We start from the raw sequence: 26,325 nt of genomic DNA on the forward strand, positions 1-26,325 counted from the left end.
TGTATAATATTTTATACTGAAATTTAATTAGAAATGCTATTTATTCATTTATATTGATTTGTAATGTTGTTTTATTTGATAAGTTCTCCGACCAATTTAGATAAATCTTCAACATCTTCCTTTGATTCAGCTTCAGCATAAACTCTCACTGCATCTTCAGTACCAGAAGCTCTTACAAATGATCTTCCCTTGGAGTATTTACTGACTAAAGCATCAATCTTGCCTTGTAAACCAACAGGTTCAACCAATGTTCTTTCAGCGTTTGTAGTTTTGAAAATACTTCTATCAGCAACAATAACTTTCGATAATTTATTTGGTAAGTCAGAATAAGACTTATTCCAGTTTTCTGGAGATAAATCAAGATAATGAAGAATAACAAGAACAGATAATAAATCAGCAATTGCATCACCAACTGCTTGATTTATCAATCTAGTGAATTCTTGTAATATCTTGATAGAGGTAACCTCCTTTTTATTTTCTTTATCAGCTTGATAGTCAAAGATTGCCTTTTCAGCTTCTGGAGCAAAAACGACTGTACCATGACCATTAGCTTCGAAATAAATACCGACATCAAACTTTTCAGCTTCATGATGTAAATGTTTAACACCAGTTGGAGTACAACGGACTGGAATTTTCAATTCATCTTCAATATATTGGGTAGATGAACCATTTGCATAAGCGGTTTGAACCACACCTATGTTAAGCTTCAATTTTGATTCATCGATATTTTCCAATAATTGTTGAAAGAATAAAGCAATTAAAGTGGCTAATTTATCACCATCCAATAATTGAAATTTATTTGTTCCATCTTGTTGGTAATAACAGATCAATCTATCAGCATCACCATCAAATGAAGCATATAATTTGTTTGGTTTTGGATTATCAACATTTTTTGGTAATTTTTGATTGGTCTTAACAAAGTCAGCACCACAATCAAAGTTTAATAATTCAGCTTCATCATATTTATCATTAACCAGGGTGAAAGAAATCTCATTAGATAAATAACCAGTGATCAACTCATTAACTTTTGGAGCTCCAACACCATTAGCTGAATCAATTGTGACATCAATCTTTTCAGTATGTGGACCTAATTTGAAAATCTCTTTAAATGCAGAAGCGATTTTTTCATAGTATCCCTTTTGAGTTGGTTCACCAAATGGTGGATCATTCAAACATCTTGTTAAATAATGTAACTGTGGAGTAGTCAATAATCCAAAATCAGTGTATTCAGTATTAGGGATTGATTTGAAACCATCAATAGTAGAATTAGATAAACGAGGACTAGATTCTCTTGAATCTCTTGCAATTACCACACTTGACTTTGCAGAAAGGTTGATTTCAAGCTTTGTAGCCAATTCAGTAATATTTTTCAACAAGTCCTCAGGGTCTGAATTAGCTAACAAAGTAGCGTAACTCTCCCATTCAGGCACCAACATATTTCCTAATGGGTCAACAACTTTGACACCATTATCTTGAGGTGGATTATGAGAGGCAGTAACCATAACACCAATGGTTTTCCCTCCTAATTGCTTTGATCTTAAAGATGCTAAAATCCCAACTGTATAGTTAACATAGTCCAAATTGGTAGCTATCATACGAAAACCAGCCGTACCATAGGCAAATTTCAAACCCTCTGGTTTTGGATGTTTCGATATGTATTCACTCAATGTGCTCTGTAATGTCATGATTATGTTTTATTTGTTATAACTATGGAAAGAAGAAGAAGATGAAATTCATTATGAAAACCAGATCATTAAATTTTGAACGTGTTGGTGAAAAATGTAAACAAAAAAATAGAGCATCAAAATTTAATGTTACTTTTTTTAGACTATTGCAACACAAGAAGAACACAGCCATCAATAACAATGTCAAAGGAGGAAAGCAAGTTCAAGAATTCGTCCTTTCATAGAGAAGGGAAAAAGAAGAATGTTACAACTAATACAACCACAAGTAGTACTATAACGGAGGGAAGCAAATCAAAGAATGCAGAATTCATCCTGGAACTAGTTGAAACTGGAAGACCTAACTGGAACAAAGCTCCAAAAGCAGTCAGGACAAGATACAATGGTGTACATCTTATTCTTCTATCGATACCGATAATCTTCATATCGACTTATGAGTTGTATAGAAGGTTAGAAGGGAAGTCCACCAAGAAAGTTAGGGAAGGTGAGATAATGGAGAATCATGAGATTAGAAAATACGGTGAGAAAGAGAAATGGGAAGTTGAAAAGAATAGTTGGAATTATAAGATATTTGGTAAAGATTTCTACTTGGATGGATTCACTAGTAAGACTATGAAACGAGATAGTGGAAATAAACCTGATGAATCATCATAAAATATTAGGAATATTTATTTATTATAATACTACACACATCGTAGGTGTTCTAAACTAATTAGATAAGTAGTACATGTACATAGAATACAATTTTAATGCAGAATATGAATTATTAATTTCACTTCCATTTTGATTTAACGTTTTTGGTTGTGGTTTGTAGCAAGTGTTCATCATCAAATCGAGATCCAAGTGAAGAGGATGGTCTTTCAGGAGAAGTACTATTGAATTGAGCTGGTGGACTTGTATAAGTCAAGTTAGGAATCTTCATAGTTTGAAGGGAGCTTATATTACCACCTTTAGCAGAGCCAACTGATGAACTTCTTGAACGTATGGTATTAGTAGCAGCAGCATTTCTACTGGGCTTTCGGAAAACATTTAAGTTTTCGGTAAGGATTTCTCCCGATACAACTCTTGCACCTCTGACAGGTGAACCTAATCTTGTGGCATTAAGACGTCCTTTTTGAACTTGTAGAACCATTGGTGATGTATAATTGGAATGTCTATTCCCTTGTCTATCTGGTGAATGGAAAATTGGATGGGAGATACTGATACTGGCGATTCTTGTTTTCGGTTTCACTGTGATTAGCCTCTTCTTAAGAATTGGATAACCTAATTCAATATAATTATGTACAATTTTGGGCAATTTGGTAGGTTTTATCGACCTTTTTGAAGACGTGAAGTGTGATGAAGTTGATGATCGTGATACATTCTTATCACTTATTCTTAATTTTTGAATTTCTTGATGTAAATTATCAAATCCACTTGAAATCCTTGGAGTTTTTGAAACCAATGTTTTCTCATCATCATCAGCTTCAGTATCTTGAAAAATATCAAAATCATTAAGACTTAATAAAGAATCTCTGATATTACGTGTTGTTGGTGGTGGATGATGTTCATGACTGAAAAAGTCTTTAACTCTATCTTCTTTTCGAATACTAAATGGAACTGAAGTTGTCGCTTGATGGATACCTATACAAAGGTTCACACCAAGACCAATATCATTGTTTAAATTGACGCTAGATAAACTTGAACCCAGGACATTCCTACTTCTTTTCGTTTGAAATATCTTTAAACCATTCTCATCGAATTGTTGATTTGGTTTTGGAGTAGGAACATCGGCGGCATACGATGGAATACCAGCTGACAGTGGATCAAATGATTTTTCAACTAATGTCTCATTAACAGTCTGCCATTTGGGTAATAACTTTTCATTAAACAAGTACTTCATTTCTTGTTCGCTAAGTATTGATTCTTGAAAGGCTTTATTTATCAATATTATTGAATTGGAACATAATTTATATGAACTCACAATATCATCGTTAATTGTATTTCTTGACAATTCATCTGTTATAAAGTCACATTTGACAATGATCTCTTTAATTAAATATTGGAAGACTTCACTCCATTTTGAATCCAAGCTATGCTTTTTAAGAATTTTCTGTTGGCTCTTTAAATGTAACCATCGATCTTGTAATTTTTCATAGGTTTTAAATAAATGTTGTTTTGATTTAGAAAATGAATTATTAGCAACACATAACTTGTTAAAGTCTTCAACCTTTAATGGAATAATATCCAATGAAATATGTAATGGGTCAACTCTTGATTCCAATTGTAAATATTCCTGATATAAACTTTCATCATCGTCATTGAATGTAGGCAATCTTATTGATCTCATAGATAAATTATTCAATGAGAATAAATTAGTTATTCTCATCTTTGAAATAATGGTTTCTAATTCAAATTTGGGCAATACTCGATTAGGACTAGATATTTTTGTCTTTGATAACCTAACAATCAGTTTCAAACAATCTTCAGTTTCTTCAGTTAATATCTTAATGGTATCAATTATCTCTCTATAAACAATAGATAAATCCAAGCTCTTCTTAAATGTGATGACGAACTTTTTGACCTCTAATAATAACCCATTTGATTCTTCAAATTTATCTAATAAAGATATAACATTATCTCTTCCATCAGACTCCACGACAGAAAGAAGTTGCATTATGATTTCATCTATACTTTTCAAATTCCGATCTAAATCAAGAATTGCATCCTTTCCTTCAAAATACCATTGTAAATCATTGTTAAGACTAAGATCTGATTGATTGATTTGATGAAAAATTTCTAGAAGATCTCTTAGATATACAATTATATCACTCAATATCTTATTAAACTTGTATAGATCACTCAGCAGTAGCTGGGTATTGACAGCTGGGATGCTGATAAGTTCTTCGAAGAAGGAGAATGTCGGTACTGTTTGTAGTAGTTCTGATAATCTTATATCATTCAAAGTTAAGGGACTCATTGTTATTATTGTTTTGACATACTTCTCTCTTCAAGTGTCCTATTTCTTTTCAATGGTAAAGTATTTCAAACCGTTGTGTCCCTTTCTGATATTGATCGCTATGATACTGTATTATACCTTCTTCTACTTCCAATGGGTTACTTGTCCTATAGTGTTGTAATGGCAACTGGATCAATTGTAAAACTGAGCTGATACGTTGTTTGTAAACATTCACAAAAATGTAAACAAAAAGATGCGGCCTTATATGCACACCAAAAATTGCAGCAACTTTCCTCAAAATAAATAAATAAAAAAAAATTTCTGGAGAGAGAGCAGAGATGAGATTTATGAAGTTTGATTTGAAGAGATTGATTTCCATAGTTCAAGATTAGTGAAAGTAACGATATAATGCCAAAAGCTCCAAAGAAGAAGTTCTCTACAGCTTCTGATCCAACTGGTTCGAAAGTTGCAGCAGAAAAGCATTTGAACTCAGTGTTTAAATTCAATACCAATTTAGGTCAACATATTTTGAAGAATCCTTTAGTGGCCCAAGGGATTGTTGATAAGGCTAATATAAAACCAAGTGATATTGTTTTGGAAGTTGGTCCTGGTACTGGTAACTTAACTGTTCGTATCTTAGAACAAGCCAAGAAAGTTGTGGCTGTTGAAATGGATCCTAGAATGGCGGCTGAATTAACCAAGAGAGTTCATGGTACTCCTCAACAAAAGAAATTAGATATCTTATTAGGAGATTTCATGAAAACTGAATTACCTTATTTCGATGTTTGTATTTCAAATACTCCTTATCAAATTTCATCTCCATTAGTGTTTAAATTATTAAATCAACCAAGACCTCCAAGAGTTTCTATTTTAATGTTCCAAAGAGAATTTGCATTAAGATTGTTAGCCAGACCTGGTGATTCCTTATACTGTAGATTATCTGCTAACGTGCAGATGTGGGCTAATGTTACTCATATCATGAAGGTTGGTAAGAACAATTTCCGTCCTCCTCCTCAAGTTGAATCATCAGTGGTTAGAATAGAAATCAAAACCCCAAGACCAAATATTGACTTTAATGAATGGGATGGTTTATTACGTATTGTTTTCGTTAGAAAGAATAAGACCATCGCTGCTGGTTTCAAATCAAATAATGTTATTGAAATCTTAGAAAAGAATTATAAAACCTTTTTAGCTACTCAAAATAGTGATAATAATAATGATTCAATGGCCATTGATAGTCAAAGTGAATATACTGAAATTGTCAAGAAAAAGATTGATCAAGTATTAACTCAAACTGAATTTTCAGATAAGAGAGCTTCTAAATTAGATCAAACTGATTTCTTGAAATTATTATACGCATTTCATCAAGTTGGTATTCATTTTGCATAATTTTCTTTCCCTACCGGTTCATTCATATCATTCATTCATTTCATATAATATCTCTGTAAATTAGGTCATGTAATATAATTATTTAGATAAATATTTATAAATTAATAAAAAAGTTTATGTACATCTATAATCTAACGTCTTTTAGTAACTTTGGAAGTATCTTTTTCAATGATATCTCCAACACCACCTAAATCTTCTAATCTATCTTCTTCTATAGCAACTTGTTCTCTTCTTTCCCAGAATCTTTCTTCACATAAATCAAAGGCTGCCTTCTTCAAGTATTTACCTCTTTCATCTCTGTGACTTGAAATAGACCATTCTAAGAAATTTGGACCAGTACGAACGTAGAACGCTCTTAATGACTCGAAAGCCTTTGGATGTGGTAACCAAGGTCTTGGATCTGGAATTTCATCTTCCTCCTCTTCCTCTTCTTCCTCTTCTTCATCTTCATCTTCAGCTTCCAATTTAACATCTTCATCTTCTTCATCATCGTCATCATCATCGTCATCATCATCTTCATCTTCATCATCTGAATTAACCACATCTTTCTCCATTTCAGTTAAATCTTCCCATAACACTTTAACCCCATCAACTTTACCTAAATCAATAGCATATAAAGAATCTAAATTGAATTCTTGTTCTCCTCTTTCAAAGATACCACCGTATATAAATAAGGTATCATCAACTACACATAAAGTAGAATTAAATCTTTTATGAGGTAATTGATTCATAATAGGATACACTATCTTTTCCTCTTCGGCTTCTTCAAGCTCTTCTTTTTGTCTCAATCTTTCAATTTCTGAAATCTGTTTGTCTCCATCTTCTTCTTCATCGTCATCATTTAATTTGGCTTTGGCTAAAATAGAATTCAATAATATTTCAAGATCTTCATCTCTTGATCTTTCTTTAACACGTTCTCTTTTAGGAGCTCTCTGTCTCTTTAATGAAACATTATACCACCTATTTGTTTCTATATGATACGAATACAAAGTATTATAGAATTCTGAGTCCAATTGTTCTTCACTCTCTTCATAATCATAAACACCTCCAAACATTATACCTCTATTCTTATGATATACCAATGAACAACCAACTCTGGCAGTAGGACTTGAACCTTGCTTCTTTTTCCTTTCAAATCTAATTGCCTTAGGATCTGATTTCATCTTTAAAACCCAACAATCAGTTAAAACCTTACCTTTTTGTAAACCTTTCTTTGCTTTAACTTTACAATAACCACCATAGACAATGGCACCATCAGCACATGGTAAAAATGAATGACCTGATCTTGCATCAGGAATAGTATGAGTTTGTGGAAATTCTACTTGAGTCCATTTATAAGTAGTGACATCAAATAACCATAAATCATTTAAATAAGTTGACATATTTCCTAAATCTCGAAATCCACCATATAACATAATATAATTCTTCCAAACGGCCAATCTATGACCTGATCTAGCGGATGGTCCTTTCTTTTGATCAATTTTAGACCATTCTTTGCTATCAGCATCTAAGATCCAAGTATCACCATAATGATAAAAGGTAGATTGTTTTGGAGATGAAAATTCACCACCAAACATTAATATTATACCAGATGGATGAGAACACATAGCATGGGAAGATCTTGGTAATGGTGCATTCTTGGAACTTATCTTCCTCCAGGTATCATTATCAACGGTATAGACGTATAAATCATTATAAAAATGAGCAATTGATCCATCATTTGATTCACCACCAAATAACATAAACTCACGTTTCCCATTGATAGGATTAGCCACCATAGTAGGATTCAATCTTTTTGATGGTCTTTCAGTAACAGTGATGTTAACTTCTTCGAATAATGCTTGCTCTTTGGCGAATTGTTCTAAGATTTGATCTATATCTTCATCTTCTTCTTCTTCACCTAATTTTTTAGCAACTTTTTTATCTTTGATTTCAGCCTTTGATTGATTCTTCTTAGCCTTTTCTGCTGTTCGAAGTTTTTTAGCTTCCTTTGACTTCTTATCTTTCTTAGCCATATCTATAACCACTACTGAATTCTAACAAATACTGTCAATATCTAACCAAAATGTAATCAATGACGAAATCATTCATTACGCCTATATAAAATTTTCTGATGCTGCATCCCACTAATAAAATTGATATTTCCTGTATGTAAACTATCACCAAACTTTGCAACAAAACCAGAAAACAAAAACAACACTGAATTTTAAATAGACAGTACGCGACCTGGTGTTTTGAATAGAGGAGTTATCCACAAAGAATTGTACTACTAATATCATATCATATCATGTCAAATAAGGAGTCATCCATAGAGCCGATATCACATGCTGCTTCATCATCATATTTTGAAAAACAACGGGACTTATTGATACAGGAAATATCGAACAATATCGATAATGTGATATATAATTTAGATATTTTGAATCGATCTTTGAACGAGTCGATCCAAGTGGGGAAAGAGTTTGATGATGTAGGAAGGTTATGGACAAATTTTTACGATGGATTGAGTCAATTAAAAGAAAGACAACGAAATCAAGCCGATGAGTCAGAACCACAAGAAGAAGCAGATTCTGAACAACCACCAAACGCAGAAGAAGATGAAGAAGCAGAACACGAGCAAGAGGTAGGTGAAAGTGCCAGTCAAGAACCTGGAACGATAGAAAGCGATTAAAAACAGAGCTGATGTGGGCTTCTACTTTTATGATAATTTTCTTTAATATTAAAAAACAACACACAATTTACAATAATCACAATTTACACATATATAATTTTAAATACATATAAGTGTTACGTATAAGATAGATATAAAGAAATAATTTATAAAAATATAAAAAATATGAAATATGAAAATAAATACCCGACCTGAAAATTTGTGATAAGCAATTAATTATTCTTATTTCAATATTTTCAAATCTTTATTCTTCTTTCTCTTCTTTTTTTTTTTTTGAAACAAAGGAATATAAAAATAATAAGAAAAATTATAATCAACAGCATATACATATATAGAAAATTACTTATATATATATAATACTGACTTGATTTAATATAGTAATACTTTAATAAAGGAATTTAAGGAGAATTTTTTTTGGTCTTCATTTAATCGATTTGTACTTTGACAATAATAGAAAAAAAGCAACAAATAAACAAAATAATAACAACAAAACAAAGCAAAACAAGTGAGTAAATATTAAGAATCTAAAATCATAATCATTACCATAATGTTTTTATAAACAATTGAGATATAAAAAAAAGAAAATGAAAAAGAAAATATCTTTCTTTTCTGATTAACAACAATTTGCTTAGAAACATTTGTGGTGAACAATAGATGGACCAGATTCGTCGTATTCTTGTTTTGAGATCCACATTTGTTGGAAAGTAGATAATGAAGCCAAGATAGAACCACCAATCCAGACAGAGTATTTTCTTTCTGGTGGAGCAATGATTTTAACTTTCATTGATGATGGAGCTAAAGCAGTAATTTCCTTTTGCATACGTTCAGCAATACCTGGGAACATAGTAGTACCACCAGACATAACAATATTACCATATAAATCTTTTCTAACATCAACATCACACTTGATGATGGAGTTATAAGTAGTTTGATCAATACCAGCAGCTTCTAAACCTAAATCAGCAGGACGGAATAAGGCTTCAGCAGCTCTGAATCTTTCATTACCAATAGTAATAACTTGACCATCTGGTAATTCATAAGATTTTTCAATAGCAGATGATTGAGAAGAAGTTTGCATTTCTTGTTCGAAATCTAAAGCAACATAACATAATTTTTCTTTAATATCTCTAACAATTTCTCTTTCAGCAGTAGTAGAGAAAGTGTAACCTCTTTCAGATAAGATTTTCATTAAGTAATCAGTTAAATCTCTACCAGCTAAATCAATTCTTAAAATACCGTGTGGCATAGAGAAACCAGCATAAATTGGAACAACGTGAGTAACACCATCACCAGAATCTAAAACAATACCAGTAGTTCTACCTGATGAATATAATGATAAAACAGCTTGAATAGAAACGTAGAAAGCTGGAACGTTGAAAGTTTCAAATAAAATTTGAGTCATTTTTTCTCTATTAGATTTTGGATTCATTGGAGCTTCAGTTAATAAAACTGGATGTTCTTCTGGGGCAACTCTTAATTCATTGTAAAAAGTATGATGCCAGATTTTTTCCATATCATCCCAATTAGAAACAATACCATGTTCAATTGGATATCTTAAGGTTAAAATACCTCTTTTAGATTGAGCTTCATCACCAACGTAAGAATCTTTTTGACCCATACCGACCATAATACCTTGATGTCTTGGTCTACCGACGATAGATGGGAAAACAGCACGAGGAGCGTCATCACCAGCGAAACCGGCTTTACACATACCGGAACCGTTATCGATAACTAAAGCAGCAACTTCTTCTATAATAAGGGGATATTGTTAGTATTTACTTATTTTATTTTTTAATTTTAAATTGGCTTGTTTAATTAATTGATTAGATCTGAATTGATAATGATAATGATAGAAATGCAATCATCTGTTGGATGATGGATAAGATTAGGCCGACAAAAAAAAGATATAGAATAATTCTAGTTAAAAATCATAAATTGATACTAAATCTATCTCAAGACACTTAAATCATCATTCTGTAAAATAGAAAGTCATAATAATTAGAGTGAGACAGATGTAACAAATCAAAATTCGATAAAAAAAATAGTCCTATCCCTTTTCAATCAAAGATGCTCTCTCACATTCATAATAAACACACACACACACACTGAGTGAGGGAAAAAAAGTTACTATGAATAGAAATGCATACCACACTGCCTAATCAAAGTTTGAAAATTTTTTGATAGTGTCAATTTGAAAATGATATCAATGATAATGATGAGCTATAGATAATATTGACTTTGATAAACTAACATATGCATTGATAACGAGAAAGATCTCAATTAATCAAAAAATAAGTTTGTAATCGCTGGTTATATTTTTCGCTCGCCCCCCTATTAAAAAAAGAACGTAAGCTGAATCGTTGTAGACAAACAAATAAAATCAATCAATCAATCAAATCAATCAATTGAAATCATAGCTATCATAACGATAATTTATACGCCTTCTATGGATGAATTGATCTTGTAATTTGATGATGTGGGTGAGATAGATGTTGAAAAATTTTAGTGGCCAACACATAAGTTCCCAAAAAAACATTAGAGATTCCAAATCAAAGATTGGGAAAATGAAAAATCTGGATGTATTTTTAAACTTGGTTCAATGGCATCAATCAATCAATCAATCAATTAAACTAAACCTCAATTGAGGGTCATATACATACCACCGTCCATATTTGATCTATTATTATTATTGAGTTAATGTATAAAATGTGATGTACACAAGAAATAACGATTAAAAAGAAAAGAAAGTGGTTGTTGGAATTTATTAAAATAGAAAAAAACAAAAAAGTGATTTTGGGAGGAGGAGGTGGTTTGGAAAAGAGACCGTCGACAGAAACGACATTTTTGATTTTTTTGATCCTCTCACTGTCTGTCTGTTTCCCAACCAGTTCTTTGTATTTATTTTTTTTAATGACAGACAAAAAAAAAAAACAAATAAAAAATAAAAAAGGAGGTACCTAAAAGGAGTGGCCCAGGCTAATACGACATTTTCTATGTTTAGATAATTATAGAATTATAAGATTCAAATTTGATCTACTTAGCTATTCTATATAATGCTATAGTTCTAAATAGTTTTTTAAGTGATTAACAATAACTTCCACTGCGTCAATTAAGCTGATGACTTAACTCATCACGACAAACCCAAGCTAGATCCTCCTTACCAAGATTGTCACGAATTTGACGGTGCGACAATTAGAGACCAAAAAATAACCATCGTATTCAATTAGCCGATTATATAAGTGTAAACCTCTTTGGGCTTTAACAAATTTTTTTGATACTAACAATAGCCTTCCTGAGCTTAAAGATATTGTGATCAATACAAGTTCTATGTGAGTTAATATTGATCATATACTTTCGTATTCGTAATTTACTAAATCAATACATAGTAATGAATTACCCGGATTGAGCTCTTTTGATGATTATCATCGATCGATTGGATAAAAGACGCGTTTAATCTGATAATGCTATCAATCATCTTTAGCATCATGAATTCATACCATATGGTTAATAATTATAGATGATATACTCTCCATAATAATATAAGATAGGAAAGTAGTGCTCATATTAAAGTTTGCGACATTTCCTGGATCATCATTCATTTGATAAGACAGCAGCAGTGAAGCCAAAAGGATAGGAGAAAAATTCTATTGTAATATGTTGTCATATAGCCTTGATTCAATAGATAGGAGATAATTTCATCTTATAGGATGAATATATAAGATGAATATATTTGGATCATTTAAATTTTTAATAAATGGATGATTGATGACCTACTTTTACAATGTATATTAGTTGTAAACTAATCTACTTTCAGACTATTAGTAGGTATATATACTATATCTCTATCTAATTACAGAGCTATAGAAATTAGTAGGTCAAGCTTTAGATGAACCGTCGTTAAGTTTCACAGCCATTAATTTAATTGATGTGAAAAAAAGTGATCATGAAGCGGGCACAGTTTTTGTGTGTCTTAATTTCCATTTGATCCGCTTTTTAAATTAAACATCACCAAGTAGTATCAATAACAAGATCATCATTCTCTATTTTCTTTTAAATGCGATGTAATGAACAGGTCAAGTAAATCACAAGATATTCAACTTTATTCGAATCATTGATAGATCTAAAAACTTTAACTTACTCTTATTGTTGTTGAAAGTGTAAGTGTATGTGATTATAGTAATAAATGGGTCATTACCTAATTAGGCAAAATTACCAGACACTTTGAGGTATACGACATTTCAAAAAGAAACAAATAATTTAAAGATATCAGACATTTAATAATTATGACACGCAAACCATAAAGTGATTGCATTAATGTCGCATTACATAAAGATCACTGAGTGATTGGGCGTGTAAATCCCCAAAAATCTCTAAGCCAATTTTCTTAAATCATGTTAAGAAATAAGTAAAGGGCAAAAGCTATTATAGCAAACAACTATCATCATTATTATTATTCTGATCATCATTTAAAGACTTAATCAATCAATCAAATCCATAAAACGATTATATTGAACATCTGTCAGTACCTCCAGTTCAAGTCAAGTACAAATCATATCAAATCATTTTGAATCAGAGCCAGATCAATTTTCACGCTCTCATTGTACCCCCCTTTCAAACACTAGTATCATATAGCTGCATTTTTCAATTCAGAAATCTTATTAAAACTATATCAACTACATAAAATCTATCTAATATAACTCAGTCGATTACTTCTTTGTAACTTATTTCATTCAACACATCTAAATTAAAATACAAATCATATATTTATAATGTCTTCTTCAGTCCCTTACGATCCATATATCCCAAACCAAAGTACTGGTGATCAATCCCAATCCAGACAAGCAGCAATTCAAGCAGTATGTATCTTTTGAATATAGTTGTTATATTGATTCAATCAATCAATCAATTTACTTACCTCAAATTGAAGTCTTTTATACTAATTTAATTTTCTTTTCTAGCAAATCGATGATACCGTTGGTATTATGAGAGATAACATTAATAAAGTTGCTGAAAGAGGTGAAAGATTAGATACCATAGAAAACAAAGCTGGTGATTTACAAATGGGTGCTCAAGGTTTTAAAAGAGGTGCCAATAGAGTTAGAAAAGATATGTGGTGGAAAGATATGAAAATGAGATTATGTTTAATCTTAGGTGTAATTATTTTATTAATTGTTATCATTGTACCTATTGTGGTTCATTTCACTTAGATAAATCGAATTGAAAATTGAAAATTGAAATGAAAGAAAAAGTCAAATAATAACATCTAATAAAAAGTATTATCAATCAAAAATTAATGAAAAATATTCTATCATAATGATAATAAAAACTAAATCATGATCATAAAGAGATGAAAAATAAATCCAATCACATTTCCTTCATTCTTATTTATTGATATATAATTCATATCAGCATCAACTTTTAACTAAAGTAAATAGTTTCCCTTTCTTCTTATACACCCCCTTCCTGTATCAGGATATTTTATCATGTTATGTAATTTTTTTTGTTATATAATTTCCTTTTCTTCTTGAAAGCATAACATAGATTTCTTTATGAGTAATTAACCATTTTGAATCATTTCAAATGGTATAATCTATCTTAATCTTCTATATAATTTCCTTATTGATTTAATAAAACAAAAAACATATGTGTATTTTTAAATTAGTTTGTCGTTTATCGTAGATATGGCAAATTGACATCGAAACATTGCATACTTGGTGGTTTCATCATGCTCGTATACAGTCAATCAAATGCAGTAACTACACAAATTAGTTAACCTCTAGTTATATAATTTGAAAATTTGCAGTAACTACTAATCCAGAAGGGGAAGTCAAAAACAAATCGAAGTCAAAAAAAAGACATGGTGAAGTCAAAAAAACCTTACACCAGAAAGGAAAAAAAACATCAGAGTCCAAAATGTGAGGCAGAGGACAAATGAAAACAGACTTTAAAAAATTCACGGTATAAACTAAAGTTTAAAATAAATAGCAGTATTCTTTAAAAACTTTTCATTCAATTTCTTTCTTCTTGTATTTGGTCCTTCTTGTCTTTTGTCCAATTGATATTGTCATCATCTATTCGAATCATATCTAGACGGCCTGTTACTCTCTTCTCGCACACTATCCACCCCACACATACATATAAATTTTAGCCATGTTTAAATCAGTATTAAGAACATCAAGCCCTTTGATCAGATCTTCAACTTTATCTATCAGATCTACCATTCCTTCATTCACTGCCAAATTCTCTACTTCAAGAGTTGTATTCAATTCAATTTCTCATAAAGTCAACCAACAATCTCATCTTTATAAATACTTAACTGAAGGTCCAGTTTCAGTTAAATATACTGCTGAACATGAATGGTTAGCTACTTTCAGTGATGATACTGCCTTTGTTGGTATCACAAAATATGCTTCTGAAGCTCTTGGTGATGTTACCTTTGTTGAATTACCAGAAATTGGTGATCAAGTTGAAGTTGGTGATACTATTGGATCAGTTGAATCAGTTAAATCTGCATCAGAAATTTATTCTCCAATTGCTGGTGAAGTCATTGCTATTAATGAAAACTTAGAAAGTGATCCTTCATTAATTAACTCTGATCCAATTGGTAACGGTTGGATTGCTCAAATTAAATTAGCTAACGTTGAAGATGTCGAAGCTTCAGAAGAATTATTAACTGAAGAACAATACGAAGCTTCATTAGAACACGAATAAATTTAAAACATCATTCTTATATCGCGTATATATATTTTTCATAAATAAATAAATAAACTTAATTCAATTGTACTTTATATGTTTTGTAACCTAAATTAAAATTCCAAAGCTGGAGTCTTACCTTTAATTCTACCTAACACACATTCTTTAGTATACTTTTCAATAAAATTATCTTCATGTAACATTTCAAAACTTTCTGTAGCATCTTTACCTCCGAAGTTCTTAATTGATTGTTCACCACCTGGATGATCCTTTAAAAATGGGGTTAAATCTAATACTACATTCTTAATAATAACCCAACAATCATTAGGCTTATTATGTTTTGCAACTTCTTCTTCAGTGAATTCTTTACTTGGGATTTCAAATTGTTTAAATTTGGTAGGAGATGGAGCTTGAGCTGGTGCAGCTGCAGCTGCAGCAGTAGAAGTAGGCACTGGTGCTGCAGTAACTGGTACAGAACCAGACGATTCCCCTTTATCACTCCAATCGATAGTAACTCTTTGAGGGTTCAGTGGATCAATATGTAAGTTGATCATTTGCAATCTACCGGTAGCACCCACAGAACCAGTGCTAGTACTTAACTTATGCATGAAATAACTACTAGCTTGATCTGCAGCCAATCTACCATAAACAACACAAGCCAATAAAGAAGAACCACCTAATCTATTATGCCCATGAACACCACCAGCTAATTCACCAGCTGCATATAATCCTTCAAATGGAACATATTCTTCTTCACCAACATGATGCAAAACTTGAGACTTATCATTGATTTTAACTCCTCCCATGGTGAAATGTAAGACTCGAGTAATAAATGATACATGATATTTAGCATTGTTATCAAATTTAAATGGAGTAGCTGGGAAGTATTTCTTACCAAATGGTTCCTTTACTTTACCAGTAGCAGCTTTATTGTAGGTGTCTAATTGACTAATTAACTTATTTGGGTTCGATTCTAAGTTAAATTCCTTTAATAATTCTTTACCTGAAATTGTTTTCATCAAATTTCTTGACTTATAATGCTTAACATGGAATTCCAATTTTGATTCAGCTTCCTCAGATAACACTAATCTAATCGGTCCATTACCCAATTTCAATTGCTTCTCCATTTCTCCACTAACATAGTCTCTAGTTCCTAATTCATCAACAAATCTTTCACCTTTAGCATTAAACATTAATCCACCTTCACCTCTCAATGCTTCTGCTCCTAAGAATAAGAATCTTGGTTGAGTCTTACCAGAAATAACATCTTTATCATTGAGATCAATTAATCCAGTAGGGTGAACTTGTACTTTTTCTAAATCAATTCCCACACCTTTGTTTTTCATAATAATCTTTTGACCATCACCAGTTGCATGATTACCATTGGTAGAAGGTAAATCAACAATATCAGGCCTATATTTTCTTAATAAAGAGTTCTTAGTAAAATCAGCAGCATAACCACCAGTGGCCATTATGACGGGTCCAATGATTTCATGTTTTGATTTATCTTTTAAATTTTTATATTTAACACCTTTAATTTTATAATCATCACCATCTTGTTTTAAAAGATCAATAACTTGACAATTTTTCAAGACAGCAACTCGACTTGGTTCAGTTTCAGTTAATGCTTCAAATGTTTCTAATAATCGATAAGTAATTGCCATACCTGGAAATTTTGAATCTCTTCCTCTATGAGTTCTTGGTTGTGAATGACCACCTAATCTTGAAACAATAGTAAGATCAAGATCAAACACTTCTTGCAACCAATGAATCGCATCAGCTGAATGATAAGTTAATACCTTAATCAAATCAGGATTAGCACGATCCTTAGCAGCAGCTAAAGTATCATCATAAAATTGTTGAACGCTATCTTTAATTCCAAGATCAATTTGAGTACGACTCAAAGCTCCATTAATACCAGAAGTAGCCTTACCACTGTTTCCACTTAAAAATCCTTGTTTATCAAGAAGTACAACATTACCACCTCTAAGATACACTTGATGAGCAGCTGATAAACCAGCAAGACCTCCACCAACGATAATAATTGGATTTTGAGGAAGTTGGGGAGCTTGTGACATTTTTGAAATTTGAAAACGATAAATATAGTAATAAGTAAATCCTAAGTTCTATAGTTGGGTCTATCAATAACAATTATATTTGGTTAAGACCTTGTAAGATATATATACTAAAGAATAAATGATATAATCTAAACTCCTTTGGTATATGACTTTAAACAGTTTTATGATTGGGCTGGAATTGTTGCGCTTTTTCCCTGACAGCCTTGAAAAAAAAATGTGGGGGAGAGAACACAGGAGTCAAAAAAAATGTTATCGTCTCTCTCGGAACAAGGTTATACCCATTCGGAATGTGGGGATGTACTATAAATGGGGGTGCAAATTAGCAACCACAAACGTTCCCTAATCTACGTTGATATCTAATTGGTTTATCGTACGGTTTTCATATTACTAAAAAAGTTTAATTTTTTAATTTGACATAACTAATGGGATATATACTGTAATGCAAAAGTGATATCATCGAAATTATTTTCATTGACAATCAATGAATCTTCATTTGCAACCAATGCATCTTTATTAAGATGATTCCAAGTGGTTGCATCCCCATACAACATGGCGGGAGATTTTATAAATTGACCCTTTTCTTCTGAACATCTCTTACAATTATAAGTTTCATGAGTATCACAATTTGTATCTGGAGAATATTCAAATAATTGTTTTAAATTTTCAGCACTGAATAATCTTTCAACATCTACCTTTTCATCAACCACACAACTGGATAAGGAAAGTTTCATGGATTGTCTTTGAAAAATCTTTTCTTCAATTGTACCAGTAGAAATAAATCTATAAATGAAACAATCTTTCTTTTGACCATCTCTCCACACTCTTGCTAACGCTTGTTGATCTGAAGCTGGATTCCAATCAGGATCTAATAAAATTAACCTATTAGCTCCAATCAAATTGATACCACAACCACCTGCTTTTGATGATAACAAAAATATGAATTCTGATCCATTTGGATCATTGAATTTATCCACCAACTTTTGACGTTTATTAATGTTTAAGGTACCATCCAATCTCAAGCAACCATATTTCTTATGACGACACATCTTTTCAATTAAGTCTAAGGTTTGAGTATAATTCGAAATCAAGACAATTTTATCAGTAGTTTCAGAATTGATCTGATGTAAGAAACGTTCTAATATCATGAATTTACCACTATGCCAACTTTGTACTTCTCTATTTCTACCTCCTCCTCCTGCATTCTTACCAATTGATGGGGCATAATCATCAGGTATAAGTCTATCACAACCTTCTAAATCATCGGGTAAATCTAGCAAATCAGGATGGTTACATAACTTCTTTAATAAACCGATAGCTTTCAATGGCTGCGAACCAGTACCTCTTAATAACTTCTTAATTTCGGGTGATGTTATAAAATGATTATATAAAGCTTTTTGTAATGGTGATAAACCAGTGAATAAAACGTATTCATACTTAACTGGCAAATACTTTGATAAAATATCATTAGTTCTTCTAATAATAAATTTTGATACTAGTTCGGATAACTCCGTTAATTTTTTATCACCAATTTCTCTTTCTTTGTCTGTTGCAAATCCATCTCTACCTCTTAAGATATCATTTTCGAAATTCTTTTTAAATTCAAGTCTAGTTCCAAGATATCCTGGATTTGCAAAATTTAATAACGAGAAATATTCAGACAAATCATTTTGAATTGGTGTACCTGAAAGAATAACTCTTCTTTTACATTTTAAAGCATTTAAAGCAGTAAATGTTAACGAATCACCGTTTTTCAATCTGTGACCCTCATCAGCTAACAATAAACCAACTTCTGTACCAGCCAATTTATCAACATTTCTTCTTAAGGTTTCATAAGATATAATCAATACAGGCCGTACGATATTTCTTCCCGTAGCTGTCGACCACTGTTGTAAAGCTCCACCTAATTCTGAATTCTTAGTTGATTTCCCATCAACTGCTAATGGAGTTATGGCACCTTCTCCTAACCACTTAATAATTTCATTGGCCCAATTTCTAACTAGAGATGATGGGCAAACAATTATACATTTTTCAATTGTTCTTTTACCTCTTGGACTTTGTTTTAATAAAGTCCACATAAGAGCTAAACATTGTAAAGTCTTCCCTAAACCCATTTCATCAGCCATTATACAACCATGAGCTCTAGCATCTAACAAACCTGATGTACAACGGTACAAAAATTGAACTCCTGCAATTTGATGAGGTCTTAAGATCTTAGCTAATTTAGGATCTATTACTACAGGAACATTGGGAAATTTAGCTAATGCCTCTTCTGGATTTTTAACTATACCCAATATTTCTGCTAAGGATTTATGTGTTTTTCTTCTTTTCACTGGTCTTTCGAGTTGCTCTTCTTCGGTTGGTGGTGGTGTGGGGGACTTTGATTTTTCTTGTTCCTTATCATTTTCATTCACTTCATCTTCAATTTTCGGTATTACATCAACCGTTGGATCGTATAGTACAATAGCAAATTCACTCATTGGATCATGTAATGCTCGAGGAGGAACAATTGGTTTTACTCTTGTACCTAATGGAGGAGGAGGACCTCTATTAGAAAACTCTAACTTTTTAACATTATCACTTGAAAATGGCACAATGAATGTTTGCTTCATTTTATCTTCAGATTGATTTAAGTTGTTTTGATTTAAAAGCATCAGACGTGGCAATATAGCACCAAATCTCTTTTTACGAACAACTTCACCATTCTCATCTACATTATAATCATCCTGATCTGGATTTATGTTTTCTTTATCAATATCATCAAGAGCATAGTTTTTCACCTTTGATCTAGCACCTCTTATAGGTAAACCACGAGTAGTAGATGTAGCACCAACAGTTTGTGATCTATTAACAAATGGGACCTTGAATGGTTTGGCTAACCTTGCTGCACTATCATTAACACGCGGTGGTCTCTTCTCCTTTGGAACACCAGCTCCTGAACCCAATGGTGTGGTGAATTGAGTCAAAGGTTTACGAACAGCCATAGTATCTCGTATCTATAAAAGCTGTCTATACCTTTTGTTGATATAACTGTGGAAATAGTAATTGGTAAGATCTATATTTGAAATCTGGCTTACAAACAAAATGAAAAGGTAAACATAAATAAACAACGCGCCAAAAAAATCCTAGTGCTAGGGAGAACCGCACCGCACAGAGAGCAGATCATCTTTAAATTTTAGTGGCAGCCTACATACTAGGGGGAACAGATAGCTATCTATCTATCAATTGACTTATAACCATAGAAGGGTAAGATGGATCAAATACTTGCTAAGGCAAGCAATCAAGCAGTTACATTTGCCATTAGATCAGGTATAACCATTGCATCAACCTACGCTATTAAGACGGTAGGTCAATTTCTTGAGAAGATATCAGAGCATGAAAAGCAACGTATAACCAATACTAGGAATAAGATTCAAACCAAAATCAATATCATTTCATTGTCAATAGATTTGATTAAGTTGGCTACTGCTAGAGGGAATAGTACTTTAGAATCGACTTTGGATTTGATTAATGAGTTGAATGCCGAATTGAACTCATTTGACGAGCATATTGATTCCATCAACCAGAATTTGACAGGGGGTAATGAAAAAGAATCAATTAAACAGGTAGAGGACTATATGAAAAGTCTTTTAAATTTGATCAATGATTCAATTCCTATAATAAATCTTGCATTGATTACCAGTGGTATCAATATTAATGGTTTTATAGATGGTGCTCAAGATAATATATCACCAGGTCGATTATTACAAGCCTCTAATCATATAATCAAATCAAACGAGGTTAGTAGCAAGGAATTTCCGGCAACAGTTGGCCCTGTTTTTGATTTAGTGACATATACCATCTTTTACAATCCGTCAAGGGCAAAATACATTAGTGGAACAGACCAGGATACCATTCCAGAAGATGATGATCTTGACATAGGCTTATCAAGTATATCTTGGAAAGAAACCTTTGCCAGGAGTGAAGTAAGTATTAGAAGGACTAAATCAACTGAGGAAAAACAAACATATGATTATAGATTAGAAATTAGAGAAGATTTTAATGATGGTAGATATCATGATCATGAAGAGGAATCACCTCAAGTGAAGGTATATAATATTAAGATGATTCAACGGTTATTTTTCACGGCTTCAGGTAAATTGTTGAAACTAGATGATCGTAGTTCACCTGTATTGATCTTGAAATTGATCGATGAAGTCAAATCCACTGAAGAATGGGTTGCATTTGGTGAGCTAAATGTTGGAGAATTTGACGATGATGACGACGAAGAGGAAGATGAAGAAGTAGATGATGACGACGAGGAAGACGGAGAAAATATAAAGAAGAACAAGAAGAAGCGAGCTCCCGTTCAGCAAAAAGCGAATTCATTATCATTATTAGAGTATATGTTAAGATTAACTAAATTGCAACAAGTTGAACAACAATCAATCATGAAAGTCAAAGATGAGATTTTATCATTATACCTTAAGGACGAATTACAATCATCTTCGAAACCTTCCTCAAGAGTGATTGAATCGAAAACAATTTCTAAGAAATTGAATTCATCAAAGAAATCATCAAATAGAGACACATCATTAACTCTTGATTCGAATATAAACAGGTTAGAGAATCTTAAGCTAGGCAAGAAATAAAGATTGTAAGACTTGTTACTAGTTTGCTCTTTGAGTTCAATTATACCAACATCTGGAAGTATATTAAAAAAACTATATAAATACCTAAATTAAAACCATAGAAATAAGAATACAAAGAGAAGAAAACCAAGAAAAGGGGATGGAAAGGGAAGGAAATATATAATAGCGATATAATGATAACATAAAAGGTAAATTACAATTGTATAGGTAGATAAAGCCAATAATTTAATAATAAAAAAAAAGAATAAAATAAAAGAATAGGGAACATCATGGCGGTAAATTTGATTTTATTTTACTTTTTACCTTTGTTGTCTTTGTCTTCGTTATCATGAATAAATAAATAAATGTTAGAATGAGTGAATGAATGAATAAATAAGTTGGAACGTAAGCTTTAGTCTCTAATCATATTGAGCCTTGTTACTATCGTATATTGGTGATAATAAATCAGAAAACATAGGAGCTTGAAATTCATAGTCAGGTTGCTGTTCTTGTTGATGTTGTTGTAACTGTTGTCGTTGACTACTTTCTGATTGTGAGATACTTCCACCCTTTACACTTTGTTGCAGTGGTAATTGTTGAAATGGAGGGAATGATAACTCATTGTCTGAATTATTTGGTGGTGGAGTTATTGAAATTGAATTATCAATGTATGCAGCAGCAGAAGAAGAACCACCAATTGAAGCACCAGTAGTAGAAGCTACGGTTGAAGTATTGGCAGCATGAGCAGACGACATAGAATTAGTAGTATTGGCTCTAGCAATTGAGTGAGATAGTTTAGTATCGCTATTAGATATAGTCAAATCTGTGAAACCATTAGTAGTTGATCTTCTTGGTAAACTTGATTGTCTCTTGATGGTCGAATGTTCACTGAATGGATTATTGGAAGTGCTATTACTATAAATGTTAGCAAAGGATGATGTAGTTGATAAAGATGTATTTCTTCTAATTTTATTATCTACCGACGTTAAATCATTAAACCAATTTTCAGAATCCATAAAATCACTATCAATACCACTACCATTTTGAAATCCATTATTTGATAAAGAATCAATATTAAAACTTGAATCATTCTCATGAATACTAATATTTTCTTCATCTAAGCGAGTAATATTATTAGTTGATGAATTAGTAGATCCTAAACCAATTCTACCAAATGGATGTTGATGATAATGGCCATCGTGGTTATTTCCCATTAAAGGACCCCCACTAATACCAAAACCAGTATTACCATTATTATTGGCATTTTGATTATTATTACTTTCATTCAATCCACTTCCACCAAATTGCGAAGATGCAGTACTCGAAGCAGTGGCATTGTTATTATTACCACTACTATCATAACTTGGGAAAGGAATACTAGGAGGGAAAGCTTGAGAATTAGATGCGTTAGGTAAATTACCATTTAAAAACGTGGATGATGGATTCTGAGACATATTAGCCAAATGACTTCCTGGACCCGCTATTATACTTGTATGACTTGTATAATTTATAGAACTATTTTGAGTACCATTATTGAGATGATTATTACCATTACCACTATTATTATTCACATTATTGATATCAAATGATCTGCTTGAAGAATTTGAAGCAATTGATAACACACTCTCAGGACGTTTTGGTCGTATTGGTTGATAATGAGATCCAGAATTGGTAGAATTAGTACTAGCATTGTTACCAGGAGGATTAGAACCAGCAATATTAACATTGGATGAGGAGTTTGAATTGGTATGATTATAACTATTACTATGACTATGACTTGTACTAGGAACGATAGCAGTTGGTCTAGTTGGTTTTGGTTGATGAGGTTTAGTAATTTTGGTAGATTGATGGATATTATTAGTGGCTGGACTAGTATTTCCTGTACTTGATGAAGAGCCATACTTTTGTCCAATCAGACTATGATGGATATTCATATGAGGATTAGCATTAATACTATTGGTGGTGTTGAATGAATTTGAAACTGAAACTGGAGTTGAAAGTGAATTTGAACTATCATTATTATAAGGGGTTGATAATGGAATTGACAGTAAAGGTTGAGTTTTATCATCATCAAAACTCAAGCTTCCAACCAACGGAAATAAAGGAAACATTCTATCTACCAAATCTAATTCAGTTGGAGTCAAATGAGATTCATAATCTTGGTCGAATTCATTTTTAAAATCAAGATCAAGTTTGGAAGGATGATCTTCTTCATCTGGTTTAAGTTGATGTTGTTGCTTTTGTTTAATATGAGGATTAATTGAAGCTGAAGATGAAGGACGTAAAGAAATAGAATTGGGAGAATTATCAATGTCTTCAGTTTTAATATGAAAGTTAGAAGGATTTGGAGTGGATGAGTTAGCCTTTCTATCATCATTATTATCACTATTAGTTAAATTTTCATTACCACCATTACCATTTTGATAATTAGTAGATGTTACTGGTGATACAGAAGAATTACTATTAGAATCAATTAAATTAGTTCTTGAATTATTGACCGAATTACTATTCGTATGGGAAATAGAATGATTAATGGAATTATCTTGAGAATTATTAGTATTTTGAATCTCACCATTACTTGAAAATAAATCAAATAAACCATTAGCATTAGCTGATCCAGTTGAATTACCTACATCGAAAGGGACAACAACATCTTCAATGATATAATTTGAACTTAATGAAGGAGTGAAAGTTGAAGAAGATGGAAAATTAGGCAATTCTGAATTTGCAGCAGAAATTAATGATTTCTTCTTGGCTCTTTCACTTGCATTTAAATGATGAATATTACCATTACCGGAATTTAATAAATTCTTTTGACTATTTGAACAAGTACAATGACTATTTTTATGACATAAACAACTGGCTAAATGCATACCAGGGGATTTACCTTTTTTACCACAAGTACATTGAACATGTAAATTTTTTAATTTACGTTGTTCTCGACAATGTTGACATTGACTTGCAGGTCTACCTTTTGGTTTAATCATAGTTAATGGTTGATCAGTATGAGTACAAGTAGTTACTCTATGGCCTCTGATACACCTTTCACAGGCATATTTAACCCCATTAATTAAAACCATTTTCTTTTTAATATTATAATGCGATAGTAGTAGTAAATTTTAGAATTACTCAGTTATATTTTTTGAGGTGTTAAATTTTAGAACGACAAAACAGCAATATGGTATATAATGGGTATGAATGAGATTTATTTAAGTTTAAAATATTGATACAAATGAGGAGAAATGAATGAAGGAATGAAGGAATGAATGGATGGAAAGATTGAAAGATGGAAAGATGAAATGATGTAAATTTGGTGTTAGTGATTTAGTTTTGCAAAAGGAGGCAAAACTGATATTTGGGGTTATGTTAAATGTGTTTAGAATGAATCTTAATGAAGTACCTGGTATTTCTAACTACTCTAGTACAGTATCAGAAAGCTTGATGAAACTATACTTGTAGAAATGGAATGAGATACAATTAAATGAACCACTTGGCAACTATTGAAGGAAACGTGAGAATCACGATAGATAAGACAATAACAACACAGAGCGGTGATTATTGATGCGGTTACAATCGATAGATTGAGATGGATTGAGATGGATTATGATGGATGGATGGATGGATGATATCAACGCTTTAACTTCTGTCTTCGATTCTTTTTACAACAAAATCCGTAAAAAAAAGCAACGAAGAAACCGAAGCAAAGGAAGGAGTATTGGGAAAGGAAAAGGTTGGATGTGATAAGGGGTACGCAAGCGGTTGGTCAGATTGGATTAAGATGGTGGGTTGATTAAGATATGAAAGGGGAGATTATGAGTATCAAAAATCAGATTTGAGATAAATGGCAGCAGTCAAAATCAAAATTGTAAAAATTGGATTCAAACTTTTAATTACCAAAAAAAAAAAAAGAATTGGAAACTGAGAGCGCTGCTGACTGTCACTAACCTTCCAGACAGACAGACACTTTTTTTCAAGGAAGTAAGAAAAAAAAAATTTTTTTTTGTCTGTCTGGTAAATTATGGCTTTTACAATTAAGTTCATAGAGGTAAATAGATGGTTAAAATGTAGATTCTTTTTAGTTACAAGCGATGGACTATCAGTTGGGTGGATGAAAGAATAGTATACATTGAATAGTAGTTTACATCGATTCAACCGTGCCACTCTTCACACATGGATTCTGGTAAGAAAATGGAAAATGATTAATAATATGAATAGAAATAGTTCGTATAACAGAATAAAAGGGAAAGCTTAAATACACATACACATT

At 31.9% G+C, this 26,325-nt stretch overlaps 13 protein-coding genes across 13 annotated transcripts; 6 read left to right on the forward strand and 7 right to left on the reverse strand. All coding sequences in view use genetic code 12, as the record gives it.

The window, feature by feature from the left end:
- Positions 1 to 21: 21 nt before the first annotated feature.
- Positions 22 to 2,070, reverse strand: AGM1 (phosphoacetylglucosamine mutase). The gene has a single exon (XM_064909255.1). It carries the CDS (start codon positions 1,683 to 1,685, stop codon positions 72 to 74), a length of 1,614 nt encoding a protein of 537 aa, XP_064764466.1. The 5' UTR covers positions 1,686 to 2,070; the 3' UTR covers positions 22 to 71.
- Positions 1,866 to 2,336, forward strand: DFJ63DRAFT_310292 (uncharacterized protein; the record flags this gene model as incomplete). Its single annotated transcript, XM_064905573.1, has 1 exon — positions 1,866 to 2,336. The coding sequence occupies one exon, from the start codon at positions 1,866 to 1,868 to the stop codon at positions 2,334 to 2,336; it is 471 nt and encodes a 156-aa protein (XP_064764467.1).
- Positions 2,071 to 4,835, reverse strand: KAR9 (Kar9p). The gene has a single exon (XM_064909256.1). It carries the CDS (start codon positions 4,639 to 4,641, stop codon positions 2,455 to 2,457), a length of 2,187 nt encoding a protein of 728 aa, XP_064764468.1. The 5' UTR covers positions 4,642 to 4,835; the 3' UTR covers positions 2,071 to 2,454.
- On the forward strand, positions 4,836 to 6,276 carry DIM1 (putative dimethyladenosine transferase). Its single transcript, XM_064909260.1, has one exon. The coding sequence runs from the start codon at positions 5,029 to 5,031 to the stop codon at positions 6,007 to 6,009; it is 981 nt and encodes a 326-aa protein (XP_064764469.1). The 5' UTR covers positions 4,836 to 5,028; the 3' UTR covers positions 6,010 to 6,276.
- On the reverse strand, positions 6,075 to 8,160 carry DFJ63DRAFT_8947 (uncharacterized protein). The gene has a single exon (XM_064909181.1). The coding sequence runs from the start codon at positions 8,022 to 8,024 to the stop codon at positions 6,141 to 6,143; it is 1,884 nt and encodes a 627-aa protein (XP_064764470.1). The 5' UTR covers positions 8,025 to 8,160; the 3' UTR covers positions 6,075 to 6,140.
- A 136-nt stretch (positions 8,161 to 8,296) lies between these two features.
- On the forward strand, positions 8,297 to 8,680 carry DAD1 (Dad1p; the record flags this gene model as incomplete). Its single annotated transcript, XM_064905574.1, has 1 exon — positions 8,297 to 8,680. One exon carries the CDS (start codon positions 8,297 to 8,299, stop codon positions 8,678 to 8,680), a length of 384 nt encoding a protein of 127 aa, XP_064764471.1.
- Positions 8,681 to 8,994: 314 nt separating this feature from the next.
- On the reverse strand, positions 8,995 to 11,575 carry ACT1 (actin). The gene is made up of 2 exons (XM_064909180.1): positions 11,341 to 11,575; positions 8,995 to 10,429 (listed from the first exon to the last, which is right to left on the reverse strand). The coding sequence occupies exons 1-2, from the start codon at positions 11,348 to 11,350 to the stop codon at positions 9,309 to 9,311; spliced, it is 1,131 nt and encodes a 376-aa protein (XP_064764472.1). The 5' UTR covers positions 11,351 to 11,575; the 3' UTR covers positions 8,995 to 9,308.
- A 1,874-nt stretch (positions 11,576 to 13,449) lies between these two features.
- Positions 13,450 to 13,887, forward strand: DFJ63DRAFT_321576 (SNAP receptor; the record flags this gene model as incomplete). The annotated part of the gene is made up of 2 exons (XM_064907341.1): positions 13,450 to 13,536; positions 13,639 to 13,887. The coding sequence occupies 2 exons, from the start codon at positions 13,450 to 13,452 to the stop codon at positions 13,885 to 13,887; spliced, it is 336 nt and encodes a 111-aa protein (XP_064764473.1).
- Positions 13,888 to 14,830: 943 nt separating this feature from the next.
- GCV3 (glycine decarboxylase subunit H) lies at positions 14,831 to 15,391 on the forward strand (the record flags this gene model as incomplete). The annotated part of the gene is made up of 1 exon (XM_064904654.1): positions 14,831 to 15,391. The coding sequence occupies one exon, from the start codon at positions 14,831 to 14,833 to the stop codon at positions 15,389 to 15,391; it is 561 nt and encodes a 186-aa protein (XP_064764474.1).
- A 95-nt stretch (positions 15,392 to 15,486) lies between these two features.
- OSM2 (fumarate reductase) lies at positions 15,487 to 17,451 on the reverse strand (the record flags this gene model as incomplete). Its single annotated transcript, XM_064905575.1, has 1 exon — positions 15,487 to 17,451. One exon carries the CDS (start codon positions 17,449 to 17,451, stop codon positions 15,487 to 15,489), a length of 1,965 nt encoding a protein of 654 aa, XP_064764475.1.
- A 209-nt stretch (positions 17,452 to 17,660) lies between these two features.
- On the reverse strand, positions 17,661 to 20,565 carry RAD54 (DNA-dependent ATPase). Its single transcript, XM_064903520.1, has one exon. The coding sequence runs from the start codon at positions 20,430 to 20,432 to the stop codon at positions 17,871 to 17,873; it is 2,562 nt and encodes an 853-aa protein (XP_064764476.1). The 5' UTR covers positions 20,433 to 20,565; the 3' UTR covers positions 17,661 to 17,870.
- On the forward strand, positions 20,566 to 22,278 carry DFJ63DRAFT_14583 (uncharacterized protein). Its single transcript, XM_064903519.1, has one exon. It carries the CDS (start codon positions 20,700 to 20,702, stop codon positions 22,077 to 22,079), a length of 1,380 nt encoding a protein of 459 aa, XP_064764477.1. The 5' UTR covers positions 20,566 to 20,699; the 3' UTR covers positions 22,080 to 22,278.
- Positions 22,150 to 25,507, reverse strand: CUP2 (Cup2p). The gene has a single exon (XM_064903526.1). It carries the CDS (start codon positions 25,136 to 25,138, stop codon positions 22,478 to 22,480), a length of 2,661 nt encoding a protein of 886 aa, XP_064764478.1. The 5' UTR covers positions 25,139 to 25,507; the 3' UTR covers positions 22,150 to 22,477.
- Between the last annotated feature and the right edge of the window lie 818 nt (positions 25,508 to 26,325).

Source organism: Scheffersomyces coipomensis (assembly GCF_036884675.1).
Source record: "Scheffersomyces coipomensis strain NRRL Y-17651 chromosome Unknown DFJ63scaffold_1, whole genome shotgun sequence".
In the NCBI taxonomy this organism is placed as follows: domain Eukaryota; kingdom Fungi; phylum Ascomycota; class Pichiomycetes; order Serinales; family Debaryomycetaceae; genus Scheffersomyces; species Scheffersomyces coipomensis.